Here is a 21,611-nt window from a genome sequence, read left to right as displayed (position 1 = left end):
GATTTTGCGTACATAGTAACATTATCTATTTTTTGATTTACCGCCCAAAAATCGTTCGAATTCGATTAAAATACTAAAGTAGTCCGAACTATTTAAGCAGTAGGCATAAGGGTAAAGAGATTAAATGATTGCAGTGCACAAGCGTAATTCTATATTGTCTTTAGTTACGTCCATAGAGCAAGTTAGTTTCGTCTTATATTTTTAGTTTCGCGTTGACGTGTCTTTACAGGTGACAAGTTGTCAATGAATTTCAATTGTCATTTATTTTTACAAAATTGGAGACTCAAAACAAAATAATTTCAAACAGCATTTAACTTTTAACTAATAAATATGGATTTCTTCACTTCCATTCCAACTCACATAGACTACGTCGGTCAAGCAAAAGCAGAGAAATTGTACAGAGCAATTATAACATTATTTAGCATCGTCGGTTTCATTTGGGGCTACATAGTACAACAATTTTCCCAATCGGTTTATATTTTGGGTGCTGGATTCATACTGGCTGCTATATTAACCCTACCACCGTGGCCAATGTATCGGAGAAATCCTCTGAATTGGCAAAACCCAAGGAATCCCGAAGAGAAGACTTCAAGCAAAAAGAAGAAATAGATTTGTGCATTTATGACGTGGCGGTATCTCATTTATCTTACTATTATTGAAAATAAATAGACTTTTAAGGTAAAATTGTTTTATTCAATAAATTAATAAACAAAAATACATTGTTTAAACTTCCATATCAAAGTATATAGTGTACATAGACACAATTTAGGCTTTACCTTACTACTAACCTCATAAATACAGAAATCTCCCAGAAAGTGTGATTGCACATAGAAATGAAGCCATCAGGTCACTCTGTGTAGGCTGTGTTGCGTGATGTACAATTTTTAGATAAAACGTGTCTTTTATAATGATGGCCGAACATGGTTTCTGGTGTTTTCTGTATTCTGAGCTACTAACATCAAGTTTTCTCTATACTTCAAATTTTATTCGATAATGCATATGTTTATAATACCTAGTTACATTTATTGTGACTAGATTAGACATTTATTATGTTATACATTCATTAATATCTGATTAGAAAATAAGACAATGCATTCATAATAAAAGGTAAATTAACAAATCTTATCAAATTTTACTATTGAGTCTGTTTTGTTGTAAACATTAATAATTAGAATCATCATCTGGCATATAGAACTAAACATACTTAAATAGATTTTGGTACACAGAAGTGTATTATATAAACACTGCAAATCATGTTAATAAACGGGAATAATCATAGCATGGCAGGGCTGGCAAAATACCAAAGGCCCACAATTGATACACCAAGAAGATTATCTTGTACAATCTTCTAAGTTAATCTTCAATCAATTTTCTCATAAGATTGTTAAGTGATAAAGTCATTGACCTCTTTTAATAAAAGGATGCACAATCATCTAGAAAATTTCACTTAAAAACTGGCCAATTTTGCTTTGATAGATTAAGAATTATTGGTAAAGAAAATTATACCTAAAGGCCTTCAAATATAGTCCAATATTCAATAAAATCCTAAATTCTGAGCAAATTCAAGTTTAAGGTTGAATTTGCAAAGGCGACTATTTGAATTGAGTGCCAAGAAGTTATGTTTGGCACTTATTGAGTGGAAATGTTTTTGATCGCTGATTGTGCATCCACTTTTTAATAGGAGATTGATTGATATAGAAAAGCTGTACTTTACACTTTATAGAGATTTCATCCAGGCAACCTTGGGATTTGAAATATGTGAGGACCAGACTTAATATAAATAAAAAAAACAAAATTTTTACATTCATAGTTTTGAAAGCTCAGAAACAATAATATCTTATTTTAAAAATCTACCTTAAAGTACAATAAGTATAACTTGTGTGTATTAACTTGACATATGGCCACCAAACAAGCACGGTACAAACATTATTAGAGCCAGGTGTCAAGTTAATTCACACGACCTGTAATTACCAGATTAATAGACATTTATTTGGCTTAAATACCATATAATATCTTTAAATTGGAGTATTAATAGACATTTAGATTAATATACATACAATACATTGATTGTAAAAGGTGGTACTGTAAACATTTTTGATGTCCATTGGTGTCTACGGTCAAATGTGTGTTGAATCTAATACTGTGATGGCAAATGGCGAACTCTGTTACTGCCACATTCACACACCACATTACCACCACACTCGACTTGCAAATGGTAATGAAAACTTTAGTACATAATGTTGAAAGTGGAACAACAAAAATATCTTATTTTACAAATCTACCATGAAGTACCTACAATAAGTAATTACCAGATTAACAGACATTTATTTGGCTTAAATTCTATATAATGTATTTAAATTGGAGTATTAATAGACATTTAGATAATATCCATACAATTCAGTGTAAAAAGTGGTACTGCAAACATTTTTAATGACCATTGGTGTCTATGGTCGAATGTGTGTTGAATCTAATACTTTGATGACAAATGACAACTTTGTTACTGTCCTCACATTAACACTGCTCTCAGCTTGCAAACTTGCCAGGTGACCCCTTACTGCCAAATTTTGATACATATTACAGTTTATAGAAAGAGCAGATAGCTCACATCATGCTTGCATTTTGTGTGGACAACTGCTATAACAAAGCATCACCTTGTCTGTTCGTAATTGAGATGCTCTACAAAATTAGTTTCCGGTAGACTATTCTGCATATCTTTTCAAGATAAACTTCAAAATTCTATAAATATTACTTACCTCATGAATGATAAAAAGAAATCAGTTTTTTTACTTGAGCAAATTAACTAGAGTACGAGACTAAGTATTGAGGTTATGGTTGAATTTGCAAATGTGACTACTTTGATTGAGTGCCAAGAATGTGTTTGGCACTCATTGAGTGGGGACGTTTTTTGGTTGCTGATTGTGCATCCACTTGTTAATAAGAGATTGATGGATACAGCATAGACAATGTTTTGTTTTTTAAAAAATTTGTGTTGTGGTAGACAAGTTTACAAAATGTATAACGAAATTATTAAGCTAAAATACCCGTTTAAGATCTATCAAAAAGTAAATGGATACAGAACTTTCTTCTGCCTCAGATATCCGATACAGATGGATATCTGACATATCACTAATGTACGCATATACTTGTAACATCAATACAACCTTATTTAGTTACACTCCATAATTTTTGGATTTGATGATTAATTTAATTAACTTCATCAAAACCAAATTTTTCCCTAATGCTTCTCAATAAATAAGCCATTTTGTTCTCGTCACATACATCATAGTCATCAGGACCTTCACCGTTGAGTTCATCGTTTAACAAAAAATCATCATCTTCATTTTCATTTTCATTGTCTTCGTCAGCTATATTCACACCGGGTAGATTGCTGCTAGCTTCATCAACATCATCATTCAGATAGTCAGGATTAACTTCGTTGACAGGTTCTTCAATGTCATACAACTGCTGTACTGTTATGACCAGGAATATAAACGCTATACCATAGTTGACAATAAACAACGTATACGGCCCCAAGGCTAGAATCAGCACTGCCATTGAAAATAGTAATGTTGATACGGAATCGTAATTCCTCCTGAAAATTTATGTTAATATTATTAATTAAATACACAAATATTTTGTAAAATGTATAGTGTATACATAATATTAAACCAACTCTGTTTTTTAGCAATCAAAATAGGCGAGAAACGCAATTCAGTCAAGTATTAATTTCAAGCTATTACTATAAATACAACTCATAACTTACAAATTTTTTCTAGGGCCATTCATTTGCCATATAACCGCAGAGCAGGCAGACATAACAATCCCAATTAAGTAGGACGTATCTGGTTTTAATATGATGCTGTATCTGTAAAAATCATCAATATTAATATATTTTTGGAGTTTACCTCTTAAGAATCGATTTTTCATATATAGCCCCCGGCATGAAAAAATATGCACAGTAAAATTCGATGAACGAATGACAGCGTTAACTTTTTGTGCGCAACCTATTCTGTGTTCACATGTCCCTCCTTCTGACGAAGTCGGGTAAATAGGTCGACCTCCCAATAGATAGACCGATGACATCAGAGAGTAACAGAAAGCCCCAAGCAAGCAGTGGACTTCCATCGACTGATAATGATGAATTTTTATTGTATGAGAGTGGATAAAGTGTGACGGGTAGCAGCGACAGTGATTGTACCATTATTTTGTGGAAACACTTTAAGCAGGTTCCAGGACTTGTGACTTTGGGAGTAGGTGTAAGGGATCCATTTAGAAACCAAACAATTTATGATAAACCATAATTACGACACAAAACATTATCAATAATTATAACACAAAACATTATTGCACAAAATTACTAACGCGGCTGGCAGCGTGACGGTGTCTATGCTGCATAACAAACAACTGAGCTCAAGTCGTCAAATACGCTCTTATTTATACCAACACTGTTACCTCCCCTCTACAATTACATAAATACTTAATGTTAATACCACCTGTAATCGAGGAACAATAAATAACTTACTTGAAATTATGCGCCCACGTCAACAATGCCGGTACATTAACGATCGTCACAATCAACCACATAAAGAATAACGACATGTGAAAGTTAATGTTATTCAAGTTCTCGTCACTATTGGATTTTGTTTCTTTTTTGTCACTTTCGTCCTTAGGTTCTTCCGGTTTATTGGAGACTCTTGCCTCCTCAGATGTTTCGCCTGTGTCTATTTCATTAATGTTTTCTGAAATAAAATACAGCTTAATGATGCAAGCATGAGAGATGAGCATTTTTAGCATTCCATATATTCGCCGGGTGCCAAGGTCATTGACAGAGATTTTTAATTTTTTTTTTAAACCCAACTGTTGAGTTTCTTGCCGGTTTTTTCTCAGCCTTCAGAACCTGCCTTCTGAACCGGTGATAGAATCTTTACAAATAGTCAACAACTGAGCCTACTTAAATTAAATGAATTTGGAAATTTTGAATTTAGAGAAAATCTCTGACCAGAGTCTCCGGATCTCGTACTTATTAATCTTACAAATATTATAAACGCGAAAGTTTGTATGGATGTATGTTTAGATGTTTGTTACTTTTTAACGCCGCTACTACTGAAGCGATTTGACTGCAATTTGGAATGGAAATAGATTTTACTCTGAATTACCACATAGGCTTATTATCCCGAAAAAATTCATGGATTCCCGGGATTCCCGCGAAATCCGGATGGTTTTGATGGTATAAATGTTTGTTACTCTTTCACGCTTCGGCTACTAAACCGAATCACCTGAAAATTGATTGCGGGATAGATTAACACAAAGGCTATTTTTTATTCCGAAAAAATCCGTGGTTCCCGAGGGATTTGTGAAAAACTAAATTTCACGCGGACGAAGTCATATTGCTAGTACTGAAATAATAGTGTTACCAACCATTATTATCGCCATTTGTTCGAACATTCACATTTTCCGAAGTTGATTCCACAGAGGCATTCACCTCAGTTTTGGGAGTATTTTTCTTTGATATAAACATTTTAAAAATTCTGCACGCCAGTCTAGATCCCAACCGGTAGACGTAGTCTTCGAGATATTCTTCATACATTTTAGAAAGCTGCAACAATAGTTATAACAATAGTTACATAAATGGCTAATTCACAGTTGTAACGATAAACTAATATGAAATATTATGTTGGTTATACATTAACCACTCTATGTACAGCGATACGACCGGTCGTATCCTTAGCAGCTTTTGTGCGTGACTATCGCGTCCCAGGCAGGACGTCCGGACGTATGCTCGCTCATAATCGATGGAACTGGTGCCAGCGAGTAAATAGTTGCGGCGTAAAATGTTAACTTGGTTTGGACCTATAATTCTGCTGTCAAGGAGTCTTAATTGTAAATATTTATTTTTTTGTATGGAAACTCCAAATATGACCTGCTCCATGACCAGCCTTAATGATTGTTAACCTCCAATTTTCAATAGATGAAGAAGAGATATTAATATTTTTCCGAAAACTGTCAAGTGGCTACTTGACACAACCAACCAATCGCAAGAAAGCTCATCATCATCATCATCATATCAGCCGATGGACGTCCACTGCAGGACATAGGCCTTTTGTAGGGACTTCCAAACATCACGATACTGAGCCACCTGCATCCAGCGAATCCCTGCGACTCGCTTGATGTCGTCAGTCCACCTGGTGGGGAGTCGGCCAACACTGCGCTTACTAGTGCGGGGTCGCCATTCCAGCACCTTGGGACCCCAACGTCCATCGACTCTTCGAACTATGTGCCGCGCCCATTGCCACTTCAGCTTCGCAACTCGTTGAGCTATGTCGGTGACTTTGGTTCTTCTGCGGATCTCCTCATTTCTGATACGATTACGCAGACCTCCTAACATAGCTCGTTCCATCGCCCGCTGTGTGACTCTAAGCCTTCTTATGAGGCCCATAGTTAGCGACCAAGTCTCGCTAAGAAAGCTATCGGCGACAAATAATTTTTACTCGCTTATACAGGATGCTGGGGATTATTTTTCGTTACTTCATGTTGATGTTATTACTTCATGTTAACAAGTCCACCTATAGGAGCCGAAATGCATAACTAACTTTTTTAACTAAAAATAAAACTTTTTGTGTTTTCATACAAAGTAATTCAAATAATTCCGACTATCCATGTAACATACGCCTTTATCTATCCTTGCATTTTAAAATACGTAATCGTAGTGGTAAGACTGTCGATATCGACGAGATATTGCAACTGGCACTCCGCACTTCACTAGTAAGCTACTTCATGATATTTATCAATGAATAAGTTTGCTAGGTCTTAATATATTAGAGACACAATTTAGGATTATTCTATTTACAAAATAAATATTTTTTACTCCGAAAATATTCATTTTAATTTTTAATATAAACCTACAGTTATTAGGAAATACTCCCGAGCACCCTGTATAAGATATGTTCTTACAGCATACCAGCATGGACTGGACTGAATTTTGGTCGAAAATAAAGGAATATGTTACCAGAAAAGCGTAGAAAGCGGCGCCGGCGGCTAAGGAGGCTGCTCCACAGGACAAAGGCACCGCGCACACTAATGTGGCACTCGTCAGCATGGGGACTTTCTGTAGGCCGGAGGCCATCCTTTCAGCTAGGCCCGGGCCTCCGCGCCATACGATCCTAAAACATGTCTATACTTATAATAAATCTGTAGAGAGTTCAATTCTGTACATTAAATATATTTCCAAAATAACTATCAGGGGGTGATTAGTGATCGATACTGATGGCAAAAATGCAATCAGTAAATTTTTTGTCTGTCCGTATGTTCGTTAAAGAAACAAAAACTACTCGACGGATTTTAATGAAACTTATTACAATTATTCTTCATAATCCTGGGCAGGTCCTGTGAGAATTAAGAAAATTCTCAGGTATGCAGGTTTCCTCAAGTGTTTTTCTTTCACCTTTTGAGACATTTTTTAATTCCTTAAAATGCACATAACTGAAAAGTGCATGCCCCATACTGGATTCGAACCTACACACTCCAGAATCAAAGGCAGAGGCCATATCCACTGGGCTATAACGTCTCTCCAATTTTATATAGATATTGTGATACTTGTTTTTCTCTTTTAATTGTCTTTTCACGACCTTTCATTTGATACCCATATTGTTAGCGTAAGAAAAAAGATCAAACCCACCACCACCTTTTAACGTTTACGGGCGCCATTTTGAAAATGTATATAGCCTATGTCACTACCACAATACTGATGAATTCAATGACACCGCATATGTCAAAATGCATCCAAAGAAATGGACATACATATCATATGCTCAAGAAACACCCTCCTTCTGACGCAGTCGGGTAAAAAAGTTAAAAACACATGTATTACCTGAACAGTAGCCGATGTGCCAACTGCGACCAAAACACCATCACTGCGAGCACAGCCAACGCGGCAACGTTCAAAATGCCCAAAGCTGTCATATACGCTGGCAACACTAACATGGAGCGTGCAAAGTATTGCAGTTCCATGTTCTGTGAGCTCGCATTCACAAAGATGTACGCAAATAAAGGTACAGACCTGCAAACATTTCAATGAAATATTAGTTTTTAAACCCCATCGATCTCCTATTAAGAAGTGGATGCACAATCAGCGACCAAAAAACGCAAACCCCCCCCCCCCCACTCAATGAGTTCCAAACACAACTTCTTGGCACTCAATTCAAGTAGTCGCATTTGTAAATTCAGCCTTAAACTCAATGCTTAAGGTTGAATTTGCTCTGCTTGGGATTTCATAGAAAATTAGACTATATTTAAAGGCCTTTAGGTATAATTTCCTTTACCAACAATTCTAAAACTGTCAAAGCAAAATTGGCACGTTTTTAAGTGAAATTTTCTTCATGATATACGTCCTTTTATTATAAAAGGTCAATGTTAAACCCTCATAATAGAAGCTTGTTATTAGTTTTATCATAGTTGCCATATGGAGAATTAGGTTTTTTAAAGACATCAAATTTTCGGGATTACACAGTACAATGAGGATGGATAAGCGAACCCGAAATTAATTTATTCTTCCAATAGTTCTGACGAAAGGATTTCCTGACAGAAAAGTTAGATTGTTGACTGACAGAGATTTTGCAAAATTTTAGTTTTAAACTTTTTTAAATTAACTATTTTTGGCTATCCACCTTCACACCGCGTTATTTGTAAAGACTAATTCTGTATCATTCTTTATTCTGTGCATAGTATTATAACATTTGACGAGATTCAAGGCTCGAGGTTACTACAACATTGATGAGTTCCTTAAAGATAAAAGCGCTTGGAGGCCATTGGATCAGCTTCCACCTTCACACAAAAAGTATAACTAAGAAATTGTAATGTTGTCATAAATTGTAATTTATAATACTGTATCTTTTTTTTTTAAAGAGCAACTGTTGAGTTTCTTGTCGGTTTCTTCTCAGCAGAACCTGCCTATCTTTAAAAATAGTCAACTGACGTGTCAAAAGTGCTTGTAAACTGAGCCCACTTGAAATAAATGATTTTTGATTTGATTTTACTCACATCAACACCATAGTGGTTAATCTTCCAAACACAACAGCATAATACGGTTTAACCCCCTCGCTCATCAACGCGCTGTGTATAGAGATACAATCCTTGTTGTCCTTTAACTTCAGTATGTTAGTCCTCAATACCAACAGTATTATAGCAGCCACGTACGGTACCAGTACTGGAGTGTAGTTACGTGAAAGCTGGGCGATCCGAAGGTACCATGAAGTCGATATACTGTTGAAGGGAAAATGAGTCAAATAATATCGACCTTATATCTAAGGAAATAAGGTTCAAATAAGCAACGATAACTTCTTTCTCGCTTCGCGTATGGCGTTAGGGAGAGAAGGAAAACTATAACCTGCTAACTTGTAGATCTATTACTAGCTATATATAGTAGGGGAGCCGAAGAGGGGATTTTTGCAGTTACTCGAGCGCGGCAGATGAACATAAGGGAGGACACCTTGCGCGTTGTTCAGTACCTCCACCAAGTATGAGCCCTTAATATTGGTGGGCACGTTTAGGGCAACCAAAAAAAAAACTAACTTCAGAAATACTCAACCAGCACGTCAGATTAAGATAACTAAAACCTAAAGGTTGATAGCTAAAAACCGCGCATTTCGATAATCTGACGATTTGGGGAAGTGAGGTGCCTCAGTCGTGGGTTTTTCATTCATCGCTACACGTCCCCCGACCCGTGCGGATTATCGGGAGTGTTAAGAACGAAGTTGCCAAGCTATAGCGAGTCAGGTCCCGATCTTATTCGTCTGAGCACATATTATTTTAACGTGAACATAAAGGACCCTGTAAAACACCAATTTGATACAACAATAGGGATGATGACACTTTTTTAAATTGTATATAAATTAAGAGTATACTAATAGTAAAGCAATTTTGTAAAAGGAACAGGGTATCTGCGATCATTACTTTCGGAGCTACAGGGATTTAAAGGGTCAGATTTGCAGCGCTGCCGCGGATCCCTGAAAAACGCCCCATACAAAATGGCTCGAACTAATGACGTCATAGCCAATGTAATGATCGTTAGATTTGTATGCGCGTTCAAAAAAAATTACTAATATCTTTGTTATTTGTGCGTTTATGCTTATAGTTCATATATTAAAAAATGTCACATTTAATGTAAGGAAGCTAAAACTGTATGAATTTTCATCTAATTACGATAAAATATTTTTAATAGATTTTGAAATTTTATAATCTCATTTATTTTGCAAATATCCAGACAATCTTTGCTTTTTATGTATAAATTAGTTAACATTGACCCTATTTACCCGAATGTATCATAAAAATCAATATATTCAAACCTAGTCATCATCCCCATTTATTACCAACAATACCATTTTGTATGTTGTTGTTACAAAATGTGTTGTTGGTACAAAATGGTAACCGTTCTTACCTATTATTTATTTTTAATAAAATAATGATGTTGAAATTGCTCACCTAATACTGAATGTGCACTGTGGATCCAATAAAAGCGTAATCTTAACTTTTTCGTCTGATTCTATGCCTCTAAGTATGTTCGGATTGCTCTTATACAAGCGTAGCTTCATTGGAGATTTCTTCAAATGCCTGCACAAAAAGATATTTCGATATCTATACTAATACTAAAAGCTGAAGAGTTTGTATGTTTGGTTGAACGCGCTTATCTCAGGAACTACTGACCCGATTTGAAAAATTCTTTCAACTGAAAAGTTGGAGGTGCAAGCCCCAGACCGGATTCTGACCCACACCCTCCGGAATCAGAGGCAGAGGTCATGTCCACTGGGCTATAACGGCTCTCAACTGAGTCTGACCTATAACTGTAAAAATACTTGTATTTTTTCAATTAAATTCAATCAAATTAGGACTTAACTATAACAGTATCTCATCTATACTATAATATTATAAATCTGAAAAGTTTGTTTGTTTGATTGAACGCGCTAATCTCTGGAACTACTGGTCCGATTTGAAAAATTCTTTCAGTGTTAGATAGCCCATTTATCGAGGAAGGCTATAGGCTATATATTATCCCTGTATTCCTACAGGAACGGGAACCACGCGGGTGAAATCGCGCGGCGTCAGCTAGTATAATAATCGGCTTGACTTACGTGAAATAATGATAGTATTCGTGATTCTTTGCCCAAGGGACGTGCAGTTCAGCAGAAGCATGGTACGATGTGGCTTGGCAACTCGCAGTAGGCTCCACATACAGCAAATAGGCTTGATGAATGGCACCGAAATCGGGCAAAAGCAGCTCGTAATACAAACTATTGGCTTCAGTTTCAGTTATAATCATCTGTTTGCCGAATGAATAGTCTGAAGGTAGTTGCACATTTATTTGTCTTGATGCGTGATCGTTTATGTCAACGTTCAATGTTACCTGAAACAGTAACTTATTACTATATGTGGTTCCAGCTGAAAATCAGCGCTAGACGTAGCTTTATGCTGAGCTGGGGCCATTTTCTGGTTTATACCACACATCGCAGGGTATTGTCCTGGATGACCTGGTGTACTGGAGATATTGAGATGTGTAGCATAATTTCGAAGAAATAAACGTGTTTTTCTTTCTTCCTTTATCTAAAACTTGTTTGTAACAGACCGATTCATTCACTCTCGGTCATTCTAGATCGTGCTATGAAATAGTCAATATTCATTTATTTCAATTAGGCTTAGTTTACAAGCATTTTCGAAACGTCAGGTTATATAAAGTAATGGTGTTAATAATTAGACGAAAACTTCAAACTAAAATTACGAGGTTACCAAACGCGCCTTGGTCCGAGAAGAGACAATAAACTTAGCCAGGTTTATTTTTAGTTTATCACCATTTAACAATAGGTACATAAGTAGCCAGTCATGTTATACATTTCACCTCCAAGATTTTTGTCGTTTATATAATCACTAGCAAACGCCGGCGACTCCGTTCGCGTGAAATTCTGTTTTTCAAACATCGCGGGAACTGTGATTTATAAACCCGAGTTTTTAAGTTCCACTTTTGTTAACTTCTCCTCTTTTATGTCGCACTATACGTTCTCGGAAGTACTTTTTACGTTCTCTCATTACAGCTACTAACACTTTGTTAGTGTGTATGTCACCGTTAAATTGTACAATACGTTAGTTTATAATCTCACCCGCAATATTGTAATCTATCGATATATTGTGAACTGAACATACTGATTACAATTTAACGTGTTATTTTTCGGTATGTTATATATATATAACGTATATAAACTAACGTATTTTACAATTTAACGGTAATATGTACAAACCAATCAAGTTGCATCCATTTTTTCGTAAACTTATCATCGGCATGTTTTTTTACAAAGTAACAAACATACCGGTTTGTTGGTCGGCGATACTCTAACAATGACGTGCGTCCAATCGGGACGTTGGTCCGTCAGTTTGTGCAGATTTACAGTGGCCAGCTTCCTCTTGCCGAACTCTGGGATCGAGCCGGTCCAGCGGCTTAGCTCGCTCAGCGAGATCGCTTCCTTGCTGAAATATAACCAAGTAAATACAATTTCGAAAGACGTGATAGCCCAGTGGATATGACCTCTGCCTCCAATTCCGGAGGGTGTGGGTTCGAATCCGGTCTGGGGCATGCACCTACAACTTTTCACTTGTGTGCATTTTAAGAAATTAAATATCACGTGTCTCAAGCGGTGAAGGAAAACATTTTCATTTGATACCAAACACATAGTGATTTTCTCGGTAATTTTTTTTTTAGAGATTAGAATATGACGTTAAATTACGTCCTATATTTTTTTATAAAATTTATACATATAACCCGTACTATTGGTGGGATAAGTAAGGATACTCGTCATTGCATACTTACCAATATCTATAGGAATTATGAACGTTTTTCGCATTGCATCCAAAAATCCAGTCTTGATCTTGAACATTGACAGTTTCCACGGCTACGAATCTATTTTGTGGAAAACTGACTAATCTTATCATTAAATGAGTTGTTCTGAAAAGAAAAAAAAATACATATGTGAGTTATTTTGGAAAAATTAAAATATTATGGGTTTTTTTAATTAGCCAATTTGTAGGAGATCCTATTTGTAAAGGTTTGTATGTATGTCTTCTTATTAGTTATTCTGCACCATCTACAGCCTATGACGGAATCCAACTTAAGACGTGTAATTTTTTTTAAATATTTGCCATATCTTCAAACATTCCCGTTCCCTTCTAACTGGTCATTATCTCGTTCCGACGCTCAGATTTTGTTATTTAATGGTAACTCAGTTAGCTACCAGAATCAATAATTTTCGTAAATAAAAAAGTTGATCGTCTCATCGAGATGAAGCTACTCAGGAAAAATTAACTTGATAGTAATCAGTTGTAATAAATACTCTACGGATCCCGGACTATCCTCTAGTAGGTAATATAAATAAGATTTTAATCCAATTTACGCGGTAGGCAATTGTTACATTAAAATTGAACAATTTATATTACTATCGCACTAGTGATAAATTAATAGGTGAATGTCAAACTTTATCTGCTGCTATCAGTATAATAACGCAATGCAAAAAAAATACAAAAACATCGTAATAGTGGCTATATTTACGTAGATTACGAGTTTATGATAATATGCGGTAAGTAAGTAATGCAATTAGCGCTGGCATTTATCCAGACACATTCAAATAATGTATTGCATGGCATTTATTTTAGTACTGTAGCTTATTGTCTCTCATTTATTAATTACTTCTTTTTTTTTAAATTTTCAACAATATAAGTATAAAACACAAAACATTATTAAAAATTTATAAAAAAAAATTCACCCTCCCGCTGCGGGACATTTGAGTGTCCAAGCAACCGGTGGTCAGGGCTCCAGAGTGAGGAACCTCCTCACAATACGCGCCGTCTCAAGAATCACTGCCTTTTGTATCCGACTCTTGATCCAACAGTTAAGCGAAAGCTTCTTAAGGTGTTGGTCGAAGCTTTTCGCTATAAGACCATTGACTGAAACAACTATCGGAACAATAATAGTTGACTCAACATTCCACATGGCGGTAATCTCGTGAGCAAGGTCCAAGTATTTTGATACTTTTTCCTTTTCGGCTTTAACCAGATTATCGTCATGTGGAACAGTAATATCAACAATTATTGCACGACGCACTGACCGATCGATTAGCACTATATCAGGTCTATTGGCTACAATATACCTGTCAGTGATAATCGTTCGGTCCCAGTAGAGCAATGCACTGCTATTTTCAAAAAAAAATACTGTTACTGTTTTTTAGTACTGTTATAAATAACGTCATATATTTAATGAATAAATACGTATTTTCCATTTTTAAGATCTTTTTAGGGTTCCGTAGTAAATATGGATTCCTTTTATAATATATACTAAATGATAGTTTAGTAATGGTTATATGTCCCTGTGGCTTAATACGAAATTTGGACGGACTTCGTGGCGCAGTGGGATGCGCGGTGGATTTACTAGACGGAGGTACTGGGTTCGATCGCCGGCTGAGACGATTGAGATAGTCGGCTCAGCGGGGGTACTTTAATTGGTCCAAGTCTGGCTGGTGGGAGGTTTCGGCTGTGACTGGTTACCACTCCACCAGCCAAAACATACCGCCAGGGGGGATACCTAATTATGTTTTTATGATGTGGGTTATCATTTGATAAGTTGTTCAAAAATATTTCGAGTATGTGGAAACCATTTGAGATAGACTTATTAAGTGAACAAGGTGGTACCTACATACATATGTAAATAACTAATGTACCTACTTACAGTATACACAAATATTTATTATTTGATTTAGCGTTCCGGTATGATGCCGAATGTAGAAACCGAAAGGGGTGTGGATTTCCATCCTCCTCCTAACAAGTTAGCCCGCTTCCATCTTAGACTGCATCATCACTTACCATCAGGTGAGATTGTAGTCAAGGGCTAACTTGTAAAGAATAAAAATAAAAAAAAGAAAAAAAGAAGCGTAACACAAAAACAATTAAAGTAAAATTCTAAAAGCGATCTCCTCTAGACAATATGCCCCGAAATAATCATTTATCTACAAAATCACCTTATCAGTATTAGCAATTTAGGTGGTTCCCAGATAAGAAATACAAAATGTAGGTTGTACAAATATTTACTCGATAAGCTGGGATGAGCAATTGTATTGTAGCTATAGATTGTAAAGTAGCGTATAATACTGGTGACCCTGCTTTCACGGCCGTGGGTTCCTGTTGCGAGTGGGTTGCCTTAAAAACTCCTGGCCAAACTATCATTAATGATAGTTAACGACGGTTAATACTAATTTTGCCAGGAGATTTTTAAGCATCCTACTTGCAATGCATTTTTTAACGTAGTAAAGATATAAAACACTTTTCATCCGTTAATCAAATGGATAAAGGATTTTTCTATTTGGTTCTTCTACTAACAGCGCACCGTGAAAGGTGCGCATAATAGGTTACACGTAACGCTGTCATTTGTTCATTGAATTTTACAGCCCATATTTGTTTCATACCAGGATCTATATGTTAATGAAAAATCGATTCTTAAGGAAACTCCAAAAAAAAGCGTAATTATTTGCTTTTACACATTGTTTATACTTGGAGATATTGTACTCAAGGTTAGCCCAATAGTCTTAATCTTTACTATGCTGGAGATAACGATTAATCATCGTATTGCGTGTCTAAAGTTGTAAAACGAAATTTGATAAGAAACATAGCATAGATAGAGTACCTGTCAATCTCAGGACGTGATATTTGATAAATACGTCTGTTGTCTTCGTACCAAAACGCGTCTGCTTGCATCGTCACATTGTTGCGTTTTATTCTTGGATTGATAATCATTGACCGATTTGCCTGAAACCATAGGAATAGGGTAGTTGACTCATATTAAATTTTAATTTAGTGTAGTACATGGAATAAGGGTCCGAAATATATCGATATCAATTAATATCTAAAATTTATAATTAATATCTAAAATTAAAATTTTTTGACGGCCTCCGTGGCGCAGTGGTATGCGCGGTGGATTTATAAGACGGAGGTCCTGGGTTCGATCCCCGGCTGGGCAGATTGAGATTTTCTTAATTTGTCTAGGTCTGGCTGGTGGGAGGCTTCGGCCGTGGCTAGTTACCACCCTACCGGCAAAGACGTACCGCCAAGCGATTTAGCGTTCCGGTACGATGCCGTGTAGAAACCGAAAGGGGTGTGGATTTTCATCCTCCTCCTAACAAGTTAGCCCGCTTCCATCTTAGACTGCATCATCACTTACAATCAGGTGAGATTGTAGTCAAGGGCTGACTTGTAAAGAATAAAAAAAAAAAAAAGTTAAGGATTTCTTAAAAGGACGATGAAACGAACTAAGCTCGGAGTCTCTGCGTGATCGAATCAGAAATAAGGAGATCCGCAGAAGAACTAAAGTCACAGACATAGCTCAACGAGTCGCGAAGCTGAAGTGGCAATGGGCGAGGCACATACTTCGAAGAGCCGAAGAACGTTGAGGTCCCAAAGGTGCAGAAATCGCGACCCCTCAATACAAAGCGCAGTGTTGGTAGACCCCCCACCAGGTGGAATGTCGTCGTCATCAACCCATATTCGGCTCACTGCTGAGCTCGAGTCTCCTCTCAGAATGAGAGGGGTTTAACCAATAGTCCACCACGTTGGCCCAATGCGGATTTGCAGACTTCACACACTCAGAGAATTAAGAAAATTCTCAGGTACGCAGGTTTCCTCACGATGTTTTCCTTCACTGTTTGAGACATGCAATATTTAATTTCTTAAAATGCACAGTGCATGCCCCGGACTGGATTCGAACTCACACCCTCCGGAGTTGGGAGGCAGAGGTCATATCCACTGGGCTATGACGGCAAGATTTTTTTTTCTTTGCGGCGTTTGCTATTAAGAAATAATTTGACGTACCTCAAAGTATTGTCTGGCCTTTGCGCCAATCAGCAAACTGTTCTCTGTTACTTGTTCAAGCAACGGGTCGACTATATCGAAGAGAAACCGATTGATGACCATCACGAGCTGTTTGCACCACACAATGCTGACGTGGTCTGGTGATACCCACACGCCTGGTATGGATGTTGTCTGTAAAGATCGTAATATTGTATTAAATACTAGCGGACGCCCGCGACTTCGTCCGCGTGGAAATCAATGTAAACTTTCAAGCCCTATTTCACCACTTTAGGAGTTGAATTTAAAAAAATTTTGATTTACATTATATTTCGTATTTTATTTTATGTGTGTTTTTTAAAACAAATTTTTAAAACTGAAGGGAAAGTCTTTCATTACAAACTTTCAACCCCTATTTCACCCCCTTCTCATTTTATATTCGCAATAAAATGTATCCTATAACCTTCTCCGTATTATGGTCTTCAACCGTGCCAAGTTTCATTTGAATTCATTCAGTAGTTTCAATGTGATGCCCGAATAACAAAAAAACAAAGACAGACAGACAAAAAATCGAAAAAAAATATTTTTAGCTTCAGTATCGATTATATAGTCCACCAACAAAAATTTTCAAAATATCTTCAATGTTCAGAATGTACACAATTGGTATTATAAATATACATTCTAGATGGCGCTGGCGTCCGTTATGCCACGGTAACGTTTGATGTTACAAATGGTATACGTAAAATCTCAAATTGCGAATAGGTATATGTAGGTAAAGAATTCGACCAGTTTTAGTACGACTATAGATTAAGCAATGTTAAAGTTCTTTTATTCACTTGACGGCCTCCGTGGCGCAGTCGATTTACAAGAAGGTCCTGGGTTCAATCCACAGCTAGGCCTTATGAAGGGTGAGATTGAAGTAAAGAGCTAACTTGTGAAGAATAAAAGAAAATTCTAGTATAGTGTTTTCCAGATAGCATGGGTACTGTGACAGTTCGTTTGGCTCTTTTAAGTTTGCCGCGATTAACGATAATAGTACATATTATGAACGTCATAAAACAAATGTCACCGTACCCATGCTATCTGAAAAATACTTTAGACAGTTTGCCTTCAAATTATAGTCATATTACCATAGGAATGATAAAATTGTAAGTGGAAGGATACAAGAGGAGAGGAAGGTCAAACATTGTTGGAATAAAAGAAATTGACATATTACGAGTAGGTTTCTGACACGGGATTTTGAAAACTGCAAAATGTTGCACTTTCAGAGGCGGTGTTTTACAATTACTTCTTCAATCAGTTATTACAGTAAAAAAAAAATTAAAAAATACCAAAGCACTGATGTAACTGTCGTTCGATGACGTCAGTCCGGCGGGAATCAAAAGATCGCGAGGTCCACTGCCAATACTGATCAAAAACTTGGTCTCTTTTATCTCCTCGTGTTGATGTATCTCTCTTTGCCACGCCAATTCGGTCAGTATGTAATAATCGTTAACAATTGCATCGAAGTTCACTACCGGAGCTTCTAATGGCGCTGCCAGGGTTATCGCCACACTGGTTACATTGATTGTGCTTGGGTAAGCTAAAAGACGTTTAGCTATGAGTCCGCCCTAAAAAAAAATTGATAATAATAATCTAATAGGTAGCTCCTTTAGTTTTACAACGCTTTTACTGCTTTACAAAGTGAAGTTTTTATTTATTCGATAGAGCTCTTTCTGCTCTACAAAACTGTTTTATTTTTTTATTACATTTGAATAAGGTTGTAACGGATATTCTTCTACAAAAAATGTTAGCAGAATTATACAGCAGGTTTATTCTCGTCGTACAAATATGTTTGCACAAGCAAAGACTCTCCATCCTGCTCGGGTAGATATTGCACATGAAATTGTATTTTTCCAAAAACTTTTATTAATACTCCTCAGCAGCCTGTATAGTGTGAGAACAAAAAATACTAACCATGGAGTGTCCAATCAGTATAATAGATGTAGGTACACTTTTAGTGTATTTATTATTTTTGTAGAGGCTTAGGATTTTTTTGATACATGCTGAAGCAAATTGTGTTTGGCTGTCAAGAACTCCTCCATACAATCCTGATAATTCTTCATTGTAATTGACTGAAAAAAACTCAAATATTTAAGTAATTGAAATTTTCAAAAAAATATTAATTATTATAAATATTATGCATCTGTAAGCATAAGCCCTCATTTGCACGAGAATTTTTTTAACGGACCTGAAAAAAACATTCAAATACAACAAGTATATTTTCTTACAACAGTGTTCTTAAAACACTACACTTTTTTTCGAGTAGTATTGCATTTTAAATTTTGGGTGTTAGAAATAGACCTTTATTTTACTTCATACTATATTTGAAAGCTTTTTTAACGTCTGTTGAAAAAAACTATCGTGTGAATGAGGGCTAACGATTCAGCATATGTTATGAATCTACCACCAATGTGTGTGGTTTCTATTGACAAGCTGGCAGGGAAAAATATACTGAACTAGCAATAAAGTCACCAATACGTAGAAGCTCTACATTATAAGAGCTAATGCCTAGATCAAATACCTGCCTACTACAAACATTGTCCTCATAAAGAAGTCAGTGCCTACAAACTAAAGTAAAGCTAGTATAGCTTTGAATAATTTTATATTTACGCTTACAAGTGCAGGCCTGGAATGAAGTTGTAAATTTCAATTAAAAAAAAATTATAAAAAATACACAACTGAACCTATAGACTTCACAAAACACAAAACGTTTTTAAAAGTTCAAGAGATATATCAAATACAGTAGTATGTACATTGTACACAGTCACACATACAGTAGCATTATGCTAACCTTAAAGGGAACAGTGTATTCAACTTATTTGAATAAATATAGTAATAATTAATGTACATATAAACAACAACCTAATTAAAATTGACCCAAACCAATAATTAAAAATTAGGATTTATAAGAGATAGAAAACACATCTGTACAATGTAAAATCATTTTTGCATTGCAAATTTTACTTATCTAGCTAAAGTATAGGTAAAAAAATGATTTCTAAAAAATCTTAATCTAATGTTTATCATTGTTTAATAAGTTATCTTTATCTTTTCATTCTAAAAACTTACTTGTAAAATAATCAAAGTGATAGTCATATTCTTGGGATATGGCCTTTCTCAAAGCCACAGAGGCTATTGATCGAACTTGCATGTGGCTGCCTGAGTTGCCAGGTAGAAACAGTACGGGTATGCCATCAAACCTTTAAAAATAAATCCACTTATCAATATATCCCACCAACAATTGTCTTTATGAGTTCAAGTCAAAAACTGATCTTATTGTCAGCCTACGGCAGCCATACATACCTCATTGCTAAAAGTTTCTTGATCTATGTTCCTACTATATGCACAAGATGTTTAACAAGGGTAGGTTCAAATGTTAGGCCTACAGAAGAAGAGTTATGACTAGTGATTGTTCTACATCTTATAAGTAAAACATTCATTTAACCTATACTGAAGGGACTACTAACAGATAATCAATCAAATAATGACCATTAGAGGTTGCTATTATCTATATATATATATATAGCTTGGTTGATGGGGGTGGTTAGTGGTAACATATGCAACTATCCTAGAGTGGACGAAATAAATAGTTCGCTACTCAAAGTTTGTAGAGCAACGCTAAGATTTATGGTGGTCCTAGGTATGGCTGTATGCAACATGTTCATAAATAAAAATCGCATTGTCTTAAAATAAAATATCTTACCACATCTTCCTGGATCTCTCTGTGAATCTTCCTTCACTGTAAGCATACAGGCCATACTGCGGAAACTCCTTATTTTCTTCAACAGATATTCGCTAAAATTATACATCATACCTTTCAAATAACGATTAAAAAATAAGATTTAGATAAAATAAATAGGTAATAATGAAAATTTCGCTAAAGAATTTAATGGACTTACCACAAACTGGGGATATTCAAACATGTAAGTCATTATACAGTAATTGTTTTTATCACTAAAATAATTGTTTAGTATTCCGAAGAAATACGCAATGACAAAAAAGAAAGAAAATAATTGGAAAACGCTAAAGCCGATAGCACTTAAAATCTTCATGTTTGCTACGTATCGTATTTACGTTAATGTTTATTTGTTTTCACCAAATTAATATAAAATTTATAAGTACATCCTAAACATAAACTCCACAGCAATATCATTAGTTTTCATATTCTTAATTTGAAAATCAATACAAAATGAAAATTGACCATTTTTAAATATTTGACATTTGTAGCCTGTAGGTATTGATTGATTTGATTTGATTTTGATTACAGATTAATAATTAATTAACAGTGACGGTGTTCAAGACAACATCATAAATTCGAATTCGACTAGTTCGTAGTGCATGTGCATACGTGTGTCAAGAGTTTGTGTAATAGCCATTACCCCCTCAAACCAATCACAAAAGGACCTGACTCGATAGATAGTCGGAGGATAAGTCAAAGATCAAGAATAAACGATCTAACGCGTTTATAAAAACAATTGCTTTAGAATCGATGTTTCATTGTTGTAATCGTTTTAGTCGTGTATAGAGCTTCCTAAAAATTCTGATTTGTATAGTAAATGTCATAAAAAAACGGTCAACAATTTCTAGTTTACTTAAAGATAAAGTTACGTTTAATTTGCAAGTATTTCTAAGTTAATTATATTAAATTTGTAATAAAAACAATAATAAAATAAAGACATAATACTGTAGTCAGAACAGCAAAACAT

The 21,611-nt window shown here is 35.6% G+C and overlaps 2 protein-coding genes across 3 annotated transcripts; one reads left to right on the top strand and one right to left on the bottom strand.

Annotated features, from left to right (window-relative positions):
* The first annotated feature begins 330 nt into the window (after positions 1-330).
* On the top strand, positions 331-684 carry LOC112056505 (signal peptidase complex subunit 1). Its single transcript, XM_052884401.1, has one exon. It carries the CDS (start codon positions 331-333, stop codon positions 607-609), a length of 279 nt encoding a protein of 92 aa, XP_052740361.1. The 3' UTR covers positions 610-684.
* On the bottom strand, positions 672-21,213 carry LOC112056503 (GPI inositol-deacylase). 2 transcript variants are annotated; one of them, XM_052884398.1, is made up of 18 exons: positions 20,805-21,213; positions 20,609-20,700; positions 19,975-20,105; positions 18,820-18,977; positions 18,195-18,473; positions 16,888-17,058; positions 15,707-15,828; positions 12,848-12,982; positions 12,351-12,507; positions 11,124-11,395; positions 10,477-10,605; positions 9,037-9,258; positions 7,868-8,056; positions 7,007-7,160; positions 5,419-5,596; positions 4,523-4,739; positions 3,764-3,865; positions 672-3,592 (listed from the first exon to the last, which is right to left on the bottom strand). In XM_052884398.1, exons 1-18 carry the CDS (start codon positions 20,955-20,957, stop codon positions 3,205-3,207), a joined length of 3,249 nt encoding a protein of 1,082 aa, XP_052740358.1. In that variant the 5' UTR covers positions 20,958-21,213; the 3' UTR covers positions 672-3,204. The 2 variants fall into 2 exon arrangements, with proteins under 2 accessions (XP_052740358.1, XP_052740359.1); XM_052884399.1 differs by lacking the exon at positions 19,975-20,105 and having other exon boundaries at positions 20,805-20,945.
* Between the last annotated feature and the right edge of the window lie 398 nt (positions 21,214-21,611).

The sequence above is a fragment of the Bicyclus anynana genome, chromosome 11 (assembly GCF_947172395.1).
Source record: "Bicyclus anynana chromosome 11, ilBicAnyn1.1, whole genome shotgun sequence".
Classification (NCBI taxonomy): Eukaryota; Metazoa; Arthropoda; class Insecta; order Lepidoptera; family Nymphalidae; genus Bicyclus; species Bicyclus anynana.
This window is presented reverse-complemented; position numbering and strand designations above follow the sequence as displayed.

Excerpts from the sequence above, each read along its gene's own strand:
- LOC112056505 (XM_052884401.1), top strand. The coding sequence starts at position 331 with ATGGATTTCTTCACTTCCATTCCAACTCACATAGACTACGTCGGTCAA.
- LOC112056503 (XM_052884398.1), bottom strand. The coding sequence starts at position 20,957 with ATGAAGATTTTAAGTGCTATCGGCTTTAGCGTTTTCCAATTATTTTCT. Across the intron at positions 7,161-7,867 it reads GCACATCGGCTACTGTTCAG|GATCGTATGGCGCGGAGGCC; the intron begins GTAATACATGTG and ends GACATGTTTTAG. Across the intron at positions 4,740-5,418 it reads AACAAATGGCGATAATAATG|AAAACATTAATGAAATAGAC; the intron begins GTTGGTAACACT and ends ATTTTATTTCAG.